The sequence below is a fragment of the Amphibalanus amphitrite genome, unplaced genomic scaffold (genome assembly GCF_019059575.1).
Source record: "Amphibalanus amphitrite isolate SeventyFive unplaced genomic scaffold, NRLGWU_Aamphi_draft 000110F_arrow, whole genome shotgun sequence".
Lineage (NCBI taxonomy): Eukaryota > Metazoa > Arthropoda > Thecostraca > Balanomorpha > Balanidae > Amphibalanus > Amphibalanus amphitrite.
This window is the reverse complement of record NW_024881605.1, coordinates 995,008-1,014,221: the sequence shown is the minus strand read 5'-3', so window position 1 is coordinate 1,014,221 and position 19,214 is coordinate 995,008. Positions and strand designations below refer to the sequence as shown.

The 19,214-nt window shown below is 43.2% G+C and overlaps 1 protein-coding gene across 1 annotated transcript; it reads left to right on the top strand.

Annotated features, from left to right (window-relative positions):
* The first annotated feature begins 5,118 nt into the window (after positions 1-5,118).
* Positions 5,119-16,223, top strand: LOC122380957 (collagen alpha-1(I) chain-like). Its single transcript, XM_043364607.1, has 20 exons — positions 5,119-5,129; positions 5,810-5,886; positions 8,040-8,071; positions 8,426-8,474; positions 8,749-8,786; positions 9,129-9,177; positions 9,452-9,489; positions 9,833-9,881; positions 10,156-10,193; positions 10,537-10,585; positions 10,860-10,897; positions 11,240-11,288; positions 11,563-11,600; positions 11,944-11,992; positions 12,270-12,307; positions 12,659-12,707; positions 12,920-12,991; positions 13,983-14,052; positions 14,640-14,756; positions 16,112-16,223. The coding sequence occupies exons 1-20, from the start codon at positions 5,119-5,121 to the stop codon at positions 16,221-16,223; spliced, it is 1,062 nt and encodes a 353-aa protein (XP_043220542.1).
* Positions 16,224-19,214: the final 2,991 nt, after the last annotated feature.

Here is a 19,214-nt window from a genome sequence, read left to right as displayed (position 1 = left end):
TCCTTGTGAATACCCCTACGCAGAATGCTATCCTAGAATAGTGTGTTTTTCCACCACCACGTGGCGATAGCATCGCCCTTTAAGAGCGACATTTTGATTGGTGGGCTTTTTTGGAAGGTCTGTTCTGATTGGTCGTCCATGAAATACAGTCAGTACTTATTCGTCGTCAGCTGTTGCTAGGCCGAAGCCGCTTGGTTAGCAACGGTTGCGACGCCGAGAACTTTCTGTTTGGCGCCATTGCTGGCAAGATTGCTGGTAGCGGTGTTGGCGTCGTGTGGTGTTTTTTTGCGATCAGAAGATAGTTTAGCAATGGCTGGAAAGAGAAAGGTAAGCTTTCAGCGATACATTGTCTGTATGATTGTCCTTTGCATTATTTCACTTTTTCAGAAGCTCAAGAGCATGGCATTGCAACAGCGCTAGGTGTAGGTGGAGGCACGAAGTATGTTAAGCTTGTTATCCTGATTTGGGGCTTTTCCCAAGAATAGAGAGGCTTTATCATTATCAATATATTGACATGGTTGACAGTGTATTCAATATTTACTAAGAGTTGTCAAGTTGGGCCTGCTGAAGCTGTAGTCGGAATTTCTTCAATGTGTTTCGGCCTGATGTCTACCTGTGAAAATGATATGATCATGAATATTTTTTTAGGAAGCCTCTTGAATAGATATATTGTTTGGGGATTTTTGTCAATTTTGGGAACACTGACTAAAAAACAATCTTAATGTCTAGTGTTATTTGATTAATGCTTTCTCAACTCCTGCCAGTGTTAACATTGATATCAGCTTGGCATGGGCATGATTTCTAATGACCCCACCTAGTATCTATCGCCTTGGTTCCGCTCAAGGTGGTCACATCAACTACTGAGCCTCACAGTGTAGTTTTGTTGCAAGAACCTTGCCTTGCTTATGCTTTGACGTCTAATTTTAAATTGTGAGGAGGATATTATCATCTGATATATTAATTGTTAGTATGGCAATAATCTGAGTCATGAGGCATTATAATCTATTTTTAGACCTCGTTTTCCTTCACCACGCAAGCTTAACCCTGCAAAATTCTGCAGCCTTGCCACCTAGTGACAGTTTTTCTTTTCTTTCACATTGATTTTGGATATTGCATGGGTATGAGTGTTGCTGATATAGGTATTTGATTAGCAAAGAAAATGCCGTTAGCCATTTTGTTCAACTCGACTGTTGTCGAGAAACAATAAAATGTGGTTAGTTGAAGTGCACTAAAAATGATTCTGCTGCTATTCCTGAAGTCCAGGGGTAAAAGTATACATTAAGTCCGAGTGCCTTTTAAAAGATAATGTTTTCTTATTCTTACATAATTTGACATCCTGAATCCAAAAATGATACTTATATGTCCTGGAAATAAAAGAAAAACTTAAACCTGACCTAACCTTACGTATTTACCTACAACCTACCAACCTACAACCTACAAACCTACAACCTAACCTAACCTAACCTACAAACCTACCAACCTAAAACCTAAAACCTACAAACCTACAACCTAACCTAACCTAAAACCGAATTTTTTTGCTGTTACATATTTGTATCAACAGCGTCACAATTGTCCACTCGGACCTAATATATACTAATACCAAGTCAAGGTTGGTAAATATCAATCCATCCAGACATATGCAGGTACCCATTAAGTGTGGATAAAAACCAATGATGATAAACTATCCTAACCATCTAACCTTACCTACTAACCTATAACATATCAACCTGCGTCCTGCGGCTCGCGGAGTATCGACCCACAACCTGCATTAAACATTTGGTGTACTAATACCCCATTGGCCAATATCCTATAAATCTATTTTTTAAATGTCACTATTATGTTTGATTCTGGATCAAAAACGTCTGTTGTTTGTATGGCATTAAAATTCTTTAAAAATAAACTAGGATCTTAGATCATGCTTGAGTTGTGACTACGTACCTACCTACCTACTATACCTATTGAGTAAAGAGGCTGCGTGATAGGTAAGATTTGCTTGCGAATGCGAATCAAACAATATTTTGACTGACTTTAGTTTAATATTCAACTCCGTACTCACTGCGACAGCTCAGAATCCAGATTCCAGAATTCCAGCCCAAACTGTTTATGCACCTACAAAATACTTATGAATCTGAATCCCGGGCGCTGTTCGGTTGCAGTTTTTTATCAGCAGGCTGCGAGCATGCTGCTACTTCTTGGCTCCTCATTGGTCGAATTCAAGTGGTCTATTTGTTAGACCAATGAGAGGCCAAGAAATAGCAGCATGTTCGCAGCCTGCTGAAAAAGAAATGCGACCGAACAGGGCCCTGTTTTCTGATTCCACTCTTGGGCCCTGTTTCACCGGTGATAGCAGCACGCTGCTTTTACACGTGTCAAATTGGGTTTCCATGGAAACATCAACAGGCCCATTGCTCCAACACTACCGCAAGTGTGACGTCAGCTCGCGCAATTTGATAGCAGCGTGGTAGCAGCGTCCCGTGAAACACCGCCTTGGCGGTAGTCACGTTCCAGGCCGTCTGTAGATTCACGTTTGTTATTATTATTATTTGTTCACAGCTTTCCTGTTCTTAGTGTTGGCAAGTCTTATATTCGCATCAATATTCAATTTATATATGAAAGTCTGTGCTTCTGGTGTGTCTGGTTACATTTTGATGTTTGAGTAGGAGTCATTTGTTTATAAAGCCCTAGCAGATTAGGAAAAAATATCATTTGTGACTTGATTTTGTTTAAGATTTTTGGGAAACCATTGACGTGTTTTGTGCAATGTTGATCCAATTTAAAATATTTTTGGTTGATATAAGAACTGGTGGCAACTCTGAAGATGAATTCCGACTAGATAAAAACAATTTAACCTTACCTACTAACCTACCAACCTTAAAGTACCAACCTACAAACTGCAATAATGCCTGCAACTTGCAACCTACCAACTGCTAACCTATAAACCTACATACCACTCGGACTTCATCTTCACATAGGTATACCAAAATAGCTGACTTGTCTCATACCCTGCTTCATTTTGTTATTACAGGCCACACAATACCTATGTATAAGACAATACTTGTAATTAAAATTGAGATCTGGAGATATATGGCTAAATATTTCATGATAATAATATTATAAGATACTGGAGAGTATGACTAATGACTGCATCGGCAGACTGCCATTGATTTGGCTTCACTTATAGCTTGCTGAAAATGGCCTTGCATGGCTTAATGGATACGACAAACAAATTATGTGGCCAAAAGGGTCCAAAAACTTGACAAGTCACATTTAAATGTCATTAAAGTTTCTATGAACCTTTGTGACCTTTCTTTGATCTCAAATGTACCTACTTATTACAGTTTTGGTACTACCTGTATTAAAATCATACGTTTCTTTGCTAAATTTGGTTTTAGTTGGTCTAAATTAGGCTCGACCTGATTCAGATCATTCAGCTATTGGCTATCATCCTTTGTAAAAGTGAACATGATGTGAATGTTGATATCTCAACTTAAACCGTACCTAAATCTGATGACATTGGTAACATGGAAATAAACATGTTTGAACAAATTTGAATGGATTATCAAATGCTGTTTGAACTTTGTCATCAGAAGATTTTGAGATGGCAGAGAAGGGGGAGAGGATTCATAAGAGTCATGTGCTGTTCCAATTTGTATTTCTTATGCCAATGGGTTGGGTGTCAACATTTTAAACAAGGCAAAATTGTTCCACTACCATTTCTTGTTTTTTAATGATATAAACGTATGTCAGCTGACAGCAAGTTGCTAAAGACACACATCAGTGTACCTACTTCCTGGGAGAGTTTTGCTTTTAGGAACTGCTAGTTTTCACTTTGTCTATTGCAGCGGTTAGCAACCTTTTTTGGGTGCAGGCTGGATATGAGATTTGGAAGCAGCCAGCAGGCCGGAGCATGGAGGCTACAATTTGCTGCTATCACATGCAGCATTCGGGAAAATGACAGCGGTATTTATTTATTTTTTAATTGTGATAGCTCTGATGCTCTGCCCTGTGTCATATGATAAAGCATACCTTTTAAAGGGAATATTCCACCTGCCTTAGGTATTTTATGCTACATTTTCATTATTTTTAATGCTCAAAATGATCAGGAAACAAATAATAGTTTCTTAAGGAATTTCACAACTATTTTCATATTGGAAGAACTATGTATCTTCTATATAAAATACTGTTTGACGGGGAAGCTTATCAGGAGTTGACCAATCATATTGCGTAGTTCAAACCTTTGCGTACTGCATTGGCTGTAAGGAGCATGCTGATTGGCTGATGATACTATGGCTGCATTCTCCTGCAAGGGAAACATTCCTCTACTAGGGAATCTTTTAAGAACGAGAAATGGAATATTTTTGACTAGGGTGATCGCTGGGGCATACCTGCTCCTGATTTGTGCTAGTCTCAGCTCAAGCTACAAAAATGTTTCTCCCGTTCAGAACCACATGCTAAATGTGACATATTTCCTCTAAGGCAGATTCTGGCAGAGCCAGAGTTAAAGCAAGCTTGACAATAGGAGGATTGTTTGCGTCTATTTTGCTCTCTGATCAGATGCTTTAACCTATATATCATATAGTGCATAAGCGTAGCAACTATGGGCGTAGGCTATCCACAAAATTATCCAGTGGTGCAGGCAATGTATTATGCACCCACAATAATCTGGAACAAAAACTTTTTTACATCAACATTACTTCCCATCTCATGAAGCATGATGAATTCAAGATATTTTGTCATTGGTCCAGCTCGAAGCATTTGCTATTCCGATGGTCTTCAAAAGACAAAACATTTAGGTATTTGTGCTAGAATGAATAAAAACGGTACAAATGAGTAAAAACACATACCGATGACCCACCCTAGGAGGCCTTTTGACCTATGTTTTTGAAACAGGCCAAGCTTGCCGCTCTTATTGCGTGAATTACTGACAATATCAAATTTTCAAAATGTAATCTTCGATATCCTTACGAGTTACGACATCCGACGCCCCTCAAAGATCGCAATGAGTCTTCCGCCTGAAACAGCTTCCTAAAATCGGTGGCGATACATATCCTAAAGACCAGCGTCGAGGAGAACACGATACCCGGCGCCGTCGCCCGTCCTCCTCCCCCCCTGGCAGCTATGGCCTATGGGTGGATTTCTGCACCCATGCACCCATATATAATATAATATTCCAGCCGTTCCTACGCCCATTGAGTGTAGGAAGATCTGTTGTGCCAACACACATTCAAGTCACTTTTTGCATGGAAAAAAATCGTTTTCTGAAGGAACCGCGGCCGAAATAGGACGTAGGTTGCTGATACCAGCCGTGGGCTGGACGTTGGATGGTCGCGGGCCGTAGGTTGCCGACCCCTGGTCAGTGGTCTAGGGCCTTGGTTAGTCACAGAAATAAGTAAATACCTATTTGATCAGCTGTATGCCTGTCTTTCAGAAACGGGCCATTCTCGGCCAGCGAAAGAGGCCCAAGAAGAATGTAGAGGTTAGTTGCATTTGTTTTGTGTTTGTTTCTGATCCAATTATTTGTTTTAAGTGAATTTGATGAATTTGAGTAATATCAATGCATGGATGTATTTTGTGATCCAGAGAACTATGAATTAAAACATGGGCTTTTAAACTATAGTTTGGTGGTTATACCTGATATTGTTGCAAGCATTCCTTTTCAAAATGGGACAAAACTTTCCAAGATCCTATGCCTTGATCTTTGATAATGTTTATCATTAACATGCTGGTGTTTCACTGAAATATGTCTTTTGCACCAATATTTTCTGCCATGCATTACATCGAGTGAGTTAAACAACATCTACATTTTCAGGAGTACTACTTTGTGGAGAGAATTCTTGCGTTCGATCCGACGGGAAACACTTACAAGATTAAGTGGAAGGGATACAGGTAAGCATATGTTGTATGTTGTGCAGTATCTAATTCTATTGTTTCCTTTAAAGCAATGCTACAGTTTTCACCTGATATTGTATCGTAACTTCATGTTGTTAATTATCAGTGTTCGCATAGTATCTGGGGTAGTTGGTCACCTATCTGTCCCGCTGCAATTTGTATGAATTGCACAGTGCTTTGTCATTGGCCATCCTACTGAAGATCCAATATCTATGATAGTTGTTGTTTTATCATTGATCATCGTTATGAAAAGCTGAATTGTCTGGCACTTTAAACTCTCAGACGTAACCCTTTGACTGCTGAAAGTCAGTAATGACCTCGGGCAACACATTTGTCGGCGTGAGAACTAATGCTACTTTCGTTGTAGTTTGTGTTATTTGCTGGCTATGATAGAGTAACTATAAATATCACATGACAATTAAGTAGGTATCGAGGTCGTCTCCGGTGTCAAAAACAATAAATAGGTCAGGGGCTTATGCACTAACCCACCTATCGTATTGATGAAGGCTCACCTTGTATGCTGCAAAGCGATAAACGTGTACTACTATGTATAATGATTAAACTATCATTGACAATAATACTACTACATAGTACTATTATATTAAACTCTTCTACACCACAGAGTACGCCTACTAGCGTTCTTATGGAGTAGGTACTGAGAGACGGTGTCGCCACAGCTGAATTGACTTAACTTAGCATTACTAGCCCCTGTTGAATTGCGGCCAACGCACTTTCACCATATCACACTTTAAAGAAACCCGAGGATGGTCAGATAAAGATTAAAATGTTTGGGATGTGTGTTACATTGATTGTTGGAATAACAGATTATGGGTGTTGCATCATTATACATGCAACATAGCAAAGAGTAAGCTCCATATCGCAAAGCTCTTAGAATTAAGAGCGAGATGAAATGAGTCTGCAACCCCTCCCTATCGTAACTTCAACTTAGTGAGCTTCCAATGTCCATCTGTTCCCTTTTCCATTTTCCATTTCCACATTTCTCTTCAGTGTCCTGGTCGGCCACTCTCGTAGCTCAGTCGGTAGAGCATGACTCTGTGAGGTGGGAGCACATGTCAAGGCTGTAAAAGTCTAGGATTCGAGAGGCGACGGGCGCTCGTTTATAAGACTCCTGACGGGCATGGCTGCGGCTAGTAATGGGCCTTAGCTAGCCGAAGTCATTGACGGACAGGCCAAACGCGGCTTTGTGCGTACCTGAAAGTTCAGACTTAAGTCTGGCATATACCGGGACTTGCGTGATCGGAGGATAGAATATGCGGGGCTACTGCAACAATTTTGCTAAACAGGGGCTCTGTCCTTGTGAGTCTCTACATTTCAGAGCTGAAACTCAATAATAAATGTCCTAGAATTGCTTTTGAGACAGGAATTCCGAGTGGCAGGAGTGAACAGAACGTTGCTGAGAATTAAAAAAAAAGTAGTCAGGACGAAAGTTAAGACGAGAATATTAAAATAAGCGGAAACTGGCTATTCATGCTGTTAGTGTTTCTTAACACCAACCAAGCCATCATTTTTTCCACGTTATTTCTCATGGGCGCATGAACCGTTATGCTGGCAGACGTTGATTATTTATCTCCTGGTCTATCCTCTTATGCAAGTAATAATATCTTTAATTGCCTCTTTATCCTACAGTGATATCACCTGGGAGCCGGCTCACAACCTTAATGAATCCCTGATCCGGTCCTACCATGAAGGTAAGAACCCTTCGTGTCTGCAATATGCTAGCGGCATATGATCACGTGGAATGTTTTGGTTGTGATTGCCATTTATAATCACGAGCGTCATTCAGGTTCGTTATTTTCAACGAACTGTAGAGGTACACAAAATCCTTTATAACCACATCGTTGTGCTTCTGGTTTTTACTTCGTTCCTTCATGCCTGCTATGTCGCCTTCCCGTTATCCTTATGCTAAGTGAACGGACAGAATCAAAATAATATTGAAAAATGTTTGAAATACGGAGATGGTGCAACAAGTAGTTTGCTCGCTCAGGTCTCGTTACTTTTACCATGTGATACTTTGTTTCCTGGTAACACAAACGACCGGACTAACGAGGCTCTCATGTCCCATTACATGTATGGTAATTTGTACTCTGATTGTGAATATTGTCTACTTCTAAACTTGCACTCTTTGCCAGGATCTGCGGCATCCCTGGTCTCTACACTCCAGGTGAGCATCTTCTACCACGAACTTTTTCTGTTCATTAGTACTAATTCTAACTGATTGTATTTTCCCTTTCACCTCGTTACAGGTGACATAGGGTAATTATACCTCCAGAGAATTGGGATTCATTTTAATGGCCAGACTCCTCTAAAGGGATCAGCCATGTCTGATTATATCCTGCCAGGCTTTTGAGAGTTTGTGGATTTGCCAATTCATAATCGTGTGCGCCACTCATTTCAACATTGGACTTTGTCGCGTGTGCTGCCAGGCGTGTGGATTTGAGCTCGTTTGCGTTCATGGACATGAGCTACTTTTGTTTGTGTTTTGGTATCTCATAGCCATTCCATTTCCCGTTCTCAGGATCCGGGAAGCCAGGACGTGCTTGGTTCCGATGACGCTCGAGGCGCCGGTAAGTTTTGACATATAGTGTGGCCTTAAAGTATTGACCCGGCATCGACCGTCTTCATTGTTCTTATGTAAATTCTGATCTAACGACCTTCCTCCGCTGTGCTCCTATTTGTTATCACTGTTTTCCTTGACCCGTCACGTCTTGATGGTAGTCTGTTTTCTATGAACTCAACAACTGTGGTGTTGCCTTACGCTGGCCACTGCAGCTACAATATGCGTGCCAGTTTTGTATTCTAGTTGTGAACACGTACTTATAAAAATTGTACCTTTGCCAGGCGCCGGCCCTCCGGCGCACCCAGCGTCTGCGCTCCAGGTGAGCATCTTCCGTCTATTTGTACCATTTCATATTGATAGTGTTGCCTCTATCACCTATGTCACAGGTGTCTTATTATACCTTGAGTTAATTTTGATTCATTTTAATGGCCAGACTCCTCTAAGGGGTTCAGCCCTGATGTCTGATTATATCCTGCCAGGCTTTTGAGAGTTTGCTGTTCGTGGATTTGCCGATTCATAATCGTGTGCACCGCTCATTTCAACATTGGACTTTGTCGCGTATATGCCAGGCGTGTGGATTTGAGCTCGTTTGCGTTCATGGACATGAGCTACTTTTGTTTGTGTTTTGGTATCTCATAGCCATTCCATTTCCCGTTCTCAGGATCCGGGAAGCCAGGACGTGCTTGGTTCCGATGACTCTCGAGGCGCTGGTAAGTTTTGACATATAGTGTGGCCTTAAAATATTGACCCGGCATCGACCGTCTTCATTGTTCTTATGTAAATTCTGATCTAACGACCTTCTTCCGCTGTGCTCCTATTTGTTATCACTGTTTTCCTTGACCCGTCACGTCTTGATGGTAGTCTGTTTTCTATGAACACAACAACTGTGGTGTTGCCTTACGCTGGCCACTGCAGCTACAATATGCGTGCCAGCTTTGTATTCTAGTTGTGAACACGTACTTATAAAAATTGTATCTTTGCCAGGCGCCGGCCCTCCGGCGCACCCAGCGTCTGCGCTCCAGGTGAGCATCTTCCGTCTATTTGTACCATTTCATATTGATAGTCTTGCCTCTATCACCTATGTCACATGTGTCTTATTATACCTTGAGTTAATTTTGATTCATTTTAATGGCCAGACTCCTCTAAGGGGTTCAGCCCTGATGTCTGATTATATCCTGCCAGGCTTTTGAGAGTTTGCTGTTCGTGGATTTGCCGATTCATAATCGTGTGCACCGCTCATTTCAACATTGGACTTTGTCGCGTGTTCTGCCAGGCGTGTTGATTTGAGCTCGTTTGCGTTCATGGACATGAGCTACTTTTGTTTGTGTTTTGGTATCTCATAGCCATTCCATTTCCCGTTCTCAGGATCCGGGAAGCCAGGACGTGCTTGGTTCCGATGACTCTCGAGGCGCTGGTAAGTTTTGACATATAGTGTGGCCTTAAAATATTGACCCGGCATCGACCGTCTTCATTGTTCTTATGTAAATTCTGATCTAACGACCTTCTTCCGCTGTGCTCCTATTTGTTATCACTGTTTTCCTTGACCCGTCACGTCTTGATGGTAGTCTGTTTTCTATGAACACAACAACTGTGGTGTTGCCTTACGCTGGCCACTGCAGCTACAATATGCGTGCCAGCTTTGTATTCTAGTTGTGAACACGTACTTATAAAAATTGTATCTTTGCCAGGCGCCGGCCCTCCGGCGCACCCAGCGTCTGCGCTCCAGGTGAGCATCTTCCGTCTATTTGTACCATTTCATATTGATAGTCTTGCCTCTATCACCTATGTCACATGTGTCTTATTATACCTTGAGTTAATTTTGATTCATTTTAATGGCCAGACTCCTCTAAGGGGTTCAGCCCTGATGTCTGATTATATCCTGCCAGGCTTTTGAGAGTTTGCTGTTCGTGGATTTGCCGATTCATAATCGTGTGCACCGCTCATTTCAACATTGGACTTTGTCGCGTGTTCTGCCAGGCGTGTGGATTTGAGCTCGTTTGCGTTCATGGACATGAGCTACTTTTGTTTGTGTTTTGGTATCTCATAGCCATTCCATTTCCCGTTCTCAGGATCCGGGAAGCCAGGACGTGCTTGGTTCCGATGACTCTCGAGGCGCTGGTAAGTTTTGACATATAGTGTGGCCTTAAAATATTGACCCGGCATCGACCGTCTTCATTGTTCTTATGTAAATTCTGATCTAACGACCTTCTTCCGCTGTGCTCCTATTTGTTATCACTGTTTTCCTTGACCCGTCACGTCTTGATGGTAGTCTGTTTTCTATGAACACAACAACTGTGGTGTTGCCTTACGCTGGCCACTGCAGCTACAATATGCGTGCCAGCTTTGTATTCTAGTTGTGAACACGTACTTATAAAAATTGTATCTTTGCCAGGCGCCGGCCCTCCGGCGCACCCAGCGTCTGCGCTCCAGGTGAGCATCTTCCGTCTATTTGTACCATTTCATATTGATAGTCTTGCCTCTATCACCTATGTCACATGTGTCTTATTATACCTTGAGTTAATTTTGATTCATTTTAATGGCCAGACTCCTCTAAGGGGTTCAGCCCTGATGTCTGATTATATCCTGCCAGGCTTTTGAGAGTTTGCTGTTCGTGGATTTGCCGATTCATAATCGTGTGCACCGCTCATTTCAACATTGGACTTTGTCGCGTATATGCCAGGCGTGTGGATTTGAGCTCGTTTGCGTTCATGGACATGAGCTACTTTTGTTTGTGTTTTGGTATCTCATAGCCATTCCATTTCCCGTTCTCAGGATCCGGGAAGCCAGGACGTGCTTGGTTCCGATGACTCTCGAGGCGCTGGTAAGTTTTGACATATAGTGTGGCCTTAAAATATTGACCCGGCATCGACCGTCTTCATTGTTCTTATGTAAATTCTGATCTAACGACCTTCTTCCGCTGTGCTCCTATTTGTTATCACTGTTTTCCTTGACCCGTCACGTCTTGATGGTAGTCTGTTTTCTATGAACACAACAACTGTGGTGTTGCCTTACGCTGGCCACTGCAGCTACAATATGCGTGCCAGCTTTGTATTCTAGTTGTGAACACGTACTTATAAAAATTGTATCTTTGCCAGGCGCCGGCCCTCCGGCGCACCCAGCGTCTGCGCTCCAGGTGAGCATCTTCCGTCTATTTGTACCATTTCATATTGATAGTCTTGCCTCTATCACCTATGTCACATGTGTCTTATTATACCTTGAGTTAATTTTGATTCATTTTAATGGCCAGACTCCTCTAAGGGGTTCAGCCCTGATGTCTGATTATATCCTGCCAGGCTTTTGAGAGTTTGCTGTTCGTGGATTTGCCGATTCATAATCGTGTGCACCGCTCATTTCAACATTGGACTTTGTCGCGTGTTCTGCCAGGCGTGTGGATTTGAGCTCGTTTGCGTTCATGGACATGAGCTACTTTTGTTTGTGTTTTGGTATCTCATAGCCATTCCATTTCCCGTTCTCAGGATCCGGGAAGCCAGGACGTGCTTGGTTCCGATGACTCTCGAGGCGCCGGTAAGTTTTGACATATAGTGTGGCCTTAAAATATTGACCCGGCATCGACCGTCTTCATTGTTCTTATGTAAATTCTGATCTAACGACCTTCCTCCGCTGTGCTCCTATTTGTTATCACTGTTTTCCTTGACCCGTCACGTCTTGATGGTAGTCTGTTTTCTATGAACACAACAACTGTGGTGTTGCCTTACGCTGGCCACTGCAGCTACAATTATATGCGTGCCAGTTTTGTATTCTAGTTGTGAACACGTACTTATAAAAATTGTATCTTTGCCAGGCGCCGGCCCTCCGGCGCACCCAGCGTCTGCGCTCCAGGTGAGCATCTTCCGTTTATTTGTACCATTTCATATTGATAGTGTTGCCTCTTTCACCTATGTCACAGGTGACCTACTAGTCTTATTATACCTCGAGTTAATTTTGATTCATTTTAATGGCCAGACTCCTCTAAGGGGTTCAGCCCTGATGTCTGATTATATCCTGCCAGGCTTTTGAGAGTTAACTGTTTGTGGATTTGCCAATTCATAATCGTGTGCACCGCTCATTTCAACATTGGACTTTGTCGCGTGTGCTGCCAGACGTGTGGATTTGAGCTCGTTTGCGTTCATGGACATGAGCTACTTTTGTTTATGTTTGGTATCTCATAGCCATTCCATTTCCCGTTCTCAGGATCCGGGAAGCCAGGACGTGCTTGGTTCTGATGACTCTCGAGGCGCCGGTAAGGTTTGGGAGATTTTGCCTCGAGACCTTAGTTAGTTGGATGTTCAACGTATGTTGTTGGGCTATTTTTACTAGGTACTAGACAGGATTATTTGTGTTAAGGATTTCGTTTTGTAGGGTCTGTTTCAGAAGGCTATTCTTTATTATATGTTTCCTTTGTTTTCCTATAAGGCAAGCCATAGTTTTAATTGTGCCATCTTTTTCTTGCAGGACGAACGCTGCCTCACAGAACGCCTCCGCTTGGAACGCACCGTCGACGCCTCGCGAGGAATTCTGAAAGAAGTAGGTTTGGGTACTCAAAAACAATTGCATTTTTATATCATTGACGTGAAACTTGTGTTCCTTTCCATTTTGCTCCCGTCCTTGCTACATGAAAGCTTCGTTATGAAGCAACGTAGTCTTTTAATGGGGTTTAGTGTTTGCATATTTGTTGGTGAACAATTCGTTAACAATTTTTTTCACAGTTTACGATTTCTTCATTCCACGTCACATGTTCACTAACAATTCTCTGCTCACGAACAGTTCGTGAACGTTTATTAGTAGCGGAACGGTCAGGGAGGGGGTTTTCATAAACGTTCGCGAACTGCTCGCTGTTTTTTACTAAAATTTGGCTGATGACGTCACTTAGTGAACATAGTTGTTCATGAGCAGTTTGTTTATGGTTGCTTATTTGATAATTAAAGAAACACCAAACCCAGGTCTTTTTAGTACTGGGGCAATGGTAACACTTGCCATACATTATGTTTTCTTATATACGCCCCAGGCAGGGCGGTGTTTATGTGCTACGAGGTCCTTGCCGTTTCATTTCTAATTGAAGTTGAACTTAGCAGAAAAATGGGTTTGCTGGGCGTGATTATATGCAGTGAATGATACCAATTTCATCTTAGGTCAACCTTGACCACGGAGGTCAGTTATATATGTTACTGACATATGACATACTTGACAACAAGATACAGCCGCGCGGATGGGCTCATTGTGTTCAGCTCGTCAAGCGCATCGATTGATATGATGACCTTAGGGTCACATGACCTAAGGTCAACTTTTGACCTTGACCTTTCGAGGTCAACATACATATGTTTCGATGCGGATCGACGAGAGGATCACGATGGTGCTATTAGTTTGTTCCTAGCTTAGATACTTCGAAAGTTATTCGAGAAAAAAAACTTCATTTAAATGTAGTTCCGTTATTTTGACTTTCTTTTTACCCCTGTGATGTCATGTTTGACCTGACCTGAAAATGACCTGAATTCACATTTTATATTTTTTTCCACAGGGCCGTCAGCCGTTGTCAAGGCCCTTCCTATGACCGAACGAGCTGGAAGTGCTGCAACCGATACGCTGATGTAAGTGTAATCGCTAATTTCCACTTTTTTTTTGCTACGCTTATTTCTTTAATCGCGTGCAAACTTTCAAGTGTCTATCAAATTGATTGTAGTGATTTTGTTCCGCAAAATGACCACCGCAGTCGACGCGCCCTAAAGCCCTAATAAACAAATAAAACAAACAAACAGTGTATTTTGTTCAAGTTTTCCAAATCATTTGCAAGTTTACCCCGCGCACAGATTGTCCTCCCCCCCCCCCCCCCGCCTGTGGTTTTCGTTAAGAGTGAAGAACCGCAGAGCGTTTCTTCACGAAGTTCCGCGTGACTGCTCAGTCGGTGCGCGGGTTAAAAGACGTCACAAATACACATTTGTTATTTTTTTCAAGCGGCAAATATTCTAATCATGTGTAAACTTGTACGTCAGAGCAAAAAAATCACTTACGAGGGATAAAAGTAGGATTCCATCTCTGAAAGTTAAGATGATCCTGTTTCCCTGTAGGTATTTTGATGACGTATGGTCTTATTTTTATTTTTAGTGTTTCGTTTTTCCCTGTGCTGGCTCAAGTGAAGAGCAGCCTACATCAACTAGCTTATTCACTGTTTCTCCAGCCTGTCGTCTTCTGAGGATTGGGAGCCAGGATCCAGGGATCAAGACGACGACGACGACGACGACACCTCTAACCGCGAGATCGCACAACCGCCGCCGAGACTGATGAGATCGAACCGGTATGTAGGTTTTCCCTAGATGTGTGCAATTATCTTGTTTATGTTCGTTGTGCCAGGAGCCACATTTTGTCAAGAACTTCTGTTGGTGGTGGTGGTGGTGGTAGTAGTATTGGTAGCATGTAAAAAAGTAAAAGATATAAACTGCAGGAAAAACGAAGTTTAAATAGGAATCCAAGTACATAAAGATTTATAGGAAGCAAGACATGGGCGCAAAATGACCTCGTAGTCGGCGCACCCCTAACCCCCAACAAACAAACAAACAATAGGAAGCAAGACAAAACAGGTGCCGTGCCATCTATGTTCTGACGAACGCTGTAGGTTCATATGTTTATATTCATAAGTTATATTGTCAAGTACGCTATGCAGGTTATGCTTGCGTGTCAATTATGTAAGCTTCGCTTACATTGTACTCTTATTAATATTTCATAATTCACATGGTGTATTACCATTCTTAACCCTCGCATGTGTGCGGCGTTTGCCAGCTTCTAATGTGTAGGGGGGGGGGTCGGTTGGACCCCCCCCTTGCCGTTTGGCCCCTGATCGAGCTAGAGCTTCGCGGAAAAAACGAGCGTGTTGCCCGTGACGAGAGGAAGCCGATGATACCCAATTTTAAGGTCCTAGGTCATTGGTTGACCTTCCAGGTCAGGTCAATGACCCAAAGTCGGGAAAATCGGGACCTGTTAGAAAGTCGTAAAGTGTGGCTGCTAAGGGGTTTTTCGGGGTGCTGATCACGAATATCGTGTTAGTTTTGATCACAGATGATGTCTTGAAGCATTTAGACCAGGTCGGGTCAGGTCAGGTCAGGTCAACCAGTAGGCGTCGTGACGGGTATTCGTAGTACGTGTCAACCGCCTCTGACAGCTTCGTAACATGTTACGAAGTCACCAAAACTACTTCGTAAATGTTCAAATGGTTGCTAAATTCGAATTCAGCTCCAAAAACTAGCCTAGAAACATGTAAAACTCGAAAAAGTGACCCGAGGTCACCCGAGGTCACCAAAGGTCAATGACCTGACCTGACCTTCAGGTGACCTTGACACACACGGGAGTAACATCAAATCACATGTTTGAACGTTTGAAACCACGAAAAGCTTGCAAACACGCGGCTAGTGCGAGCCGACATACGCGAAATCGCGATTCCGGCCAAACATGGTCTCGGAAAAGAGGTCACAGGTCAAAGGTCATTTGGGTCAGGGTCATGAAATTTTCAGGGTAGGTGTAAAATTGATCAATGCGAGGGTACTGAAAGTTTCGTCGCGATCGGCCGCTTTTTACGCGAGTTATTCGCGAAAAACCATGGGGGGGGTCCATCCGACCCCCCCCCTACACATGCGAGGGTTAATTTTGCTTTTCCAGCCACGTTGAGGAGTGGCTGCAAACGACCGTCGACCCTGATGATGCTCCGGCTCCTTCGGAGGTCACGGACGTCGTTCCACCGTCGGTGTCCAGCGCCGACGCGGGGATGTGAGTACATCAGCAATGAGCATTGTGCCACAATGGGGTTGTGACCGATCCTTATTCTCGGAACAGTGTCTATTTCCTTTGCCGTGTCGTCTCGCCTCTAACCCTCTCCCTGGCAGGCGGGGGGGGGGGAGGTGTCGATGTGATCCCCCCCCCCCAGGTTTTTGCGATGGGCACTGAACCAATAGCCGGATCGTGCTGATTTTTTTATAGCCTGTGGGGCATCCTTTGCGCAACTTTTGGTAAAAAATTATGTTCGGATCATGTGAGGTCACCGAGCTATGACATAACAGGTACAACCTCCGACCGTTTTTTATACATAATCGTACATTCTGCGTATCAGGACGTGATATAATCGACGAGAACGAAACTATTCCGTGTGATTTATGTCAGCTTTTGACAGGAATGAATCTTTACATTGTATATTGACCTTTCTAAGGTCAACCAAGATCAATGACCTCGCATGTTCACACGATGACCTTTGTGATATGAGCTGTGTTTCGTGGGGTTTCTTGAGTTGATGAATCCGAATCTGTGGTTCAATTTTCGCCTAAACGCATTCAAAACTGTTCCTTGGCCCAAACCCGCGCATGACTGGGGTATTTTCCATAACGCGAGTGACTGGGGGGCTCTCCAGAGACCCCCCTCCTATCTCCGAAACTACTGGGCCGAACGTCAAAATTCAAATGGCATCTGAGAAAAACCGTCGAGCGAAACATTCATTGAAACAAACATTCATTGACCTCTAGGTCACCGATGACGTCACAGGTCAGGTCAAAGTAAAAATTATCGGCATTTTTGCTTGTTCACAATTTAGCTCTGACCACCGGCTGACAAGTCCGATCAGGCTCACTTTTGGTTTACGCACTCCTTAATATATATGCCTTAGATACCCTCAGGGTACCGAACTTTTATTTCAATTTTTTCAGGTCAAGGCCAGGTCATCCTAGGTCACATCATGTATCGGTCACGTGACGCATGTTTTGTGATCCATTTTACTCGTAGATTTCGAAAACAATGTCGTCTGTGTCATTTGAGGTCATTTTCACCTGAATTTACCGGAGGTCAGGTCACTCAGTCAGAATAGGTCAAATTTTGAAAATGAATTTTTCAACAAAAAAGGTGTCTATCAGATGCAGTTTGAGCTCAGGAACACGATGGTGCCATTTATATTGCTCTACGATATCAATGACGTGCTGAAAATGGTTTTGAAAAATATATAATTGTAAAATTTCGACCATAATGCAAATAACTTGGCTATTTTTGAAGATATTGGGTTAACCCTCGCCCGTATAGGGGGGGGGGGGTCGAACGGACCCCCCCATGGTTTTTCGCGAATAACTCGCGTAAAAAGCGGCCGATCGCGACGAAACTTTCAGTACCCTCGCGTTAATCAATTTTACACCTACCCTGAAAATTTCATGACCCTGGTGGAGCTAGAGTTTCGCGGAAAAAATGAGCGTGTTACCCGTCACGAGAGGAAGCCAATGATATCCAATTTTAAGGTCCTAGGTCATCGGTTGACCTTCCAGGTCAGGTCAATGACCCAAAAATCGGGAATATCGGGACCTGTTAGAAAGTTGTAAAGCGTGGCTTCTAAGGGGTTTTCCGGGGTGCTGATCACAAATATCGTGTTAGTTTTGATCACAGATGATGTCGTTAAGCGTTTAGACCAGGTCGGGTAAGGTCAGTTCAGGTCAGGTCAGGTCAACCGGTAGGGGTCGTGACGGGTATTCGTAATACCTGTCATCGCCTCTGAGAGCTTCGTAACATGTTACGAAGGCACCAAACCTACTTCGTAAATATTCAAATGGTTGCTAAATTCGAATTCAGCTCCAAAAACTAGCCTAGAAACATGCAAAACTCGAAAAAGTGAACCGAGGTCACCAAAGGTCAATGACCTGACCTGACCTTCAGGTGACCTTGACGTCATAAATGACGTCACGCAAGGTGAACAATGCAAAAGTGAAGCATAGACCTTGCCAAGAATGTATGAAGTCACGATTGCATGTGCTTGAGGTATAGTTTCAGATCATTTCCGACGCCAAATTAACAGTTTCCATATTTCCCCATTATGCTTATATGACACTAAGTGCATTGCGGATTTGCATCATTTTATAACCGACAATCATGCAGAGGTTTACTTAACCCTCGCCCGTATAGGGGGCGAGTCGAACGGACCGCCCCTTGGTTTTTCGCGAATAACTCGCGTAAAAAGCGGTCGATCGCGACGAAACTTTCAGTACCCTCGCGTTAATCAATTTTACACCTACTCTAAAATTTTCATGACCCTGACCTTAATGACCTTTGACCTGTGACCTCTTTTCCGAGACCATGTTTGGCCGGAATCGCGATTCGGCGTATGTCGGCTCGCATTAGCCGCGCGTTTGCAAGCTTTTCGTGGTTTCAAGCGTTCAAACATGTGATTTGATGTTGCTCCGATGCATTAGGGTGGGTGTCAAGATCACCTGAAGGTCAGGTCAGGTCATTGACCTTTGATGACCTCGGTTCACTTTTTCGAGTTTTACATGTTTCTAGGCCAGTTTTTGGAGCTGAATTCGAATTTAGCAACCATATGAGCATTTACGAAGTAGTTTTGGCACCTTCGTAACATGTTAAGAAGCTGTCAGAGGCGGTTGCCACCTAATACGAATACCCTTACTGGTTGACCTGACCTGACCTGACCCGACCTGGCCTAAATGCATGAAGACATCATCTGTGATCAAAACTAACATGATATTCGTGATCAGCACCCCGAAAACCCCATAGCAGCCACGCTTTACGACTTTCTAACAGGTCCCGATTTTCCCGACTTTTGGGTCATTGACCTGACCTGGAAGGTCAACCGATGACCTAGGACCTTAAAATTGGGTAGCATCGGCTTCCTCTCGTCACGGGCAGCACGCTCGCTTTTTTTTCCGCGAAGCTCTAGCTCGATCAGGGGCGAAACGGCAAGGGGGTCCGTTCCCCCCCCCCCCCTTATACGTTCGCGGCTGAA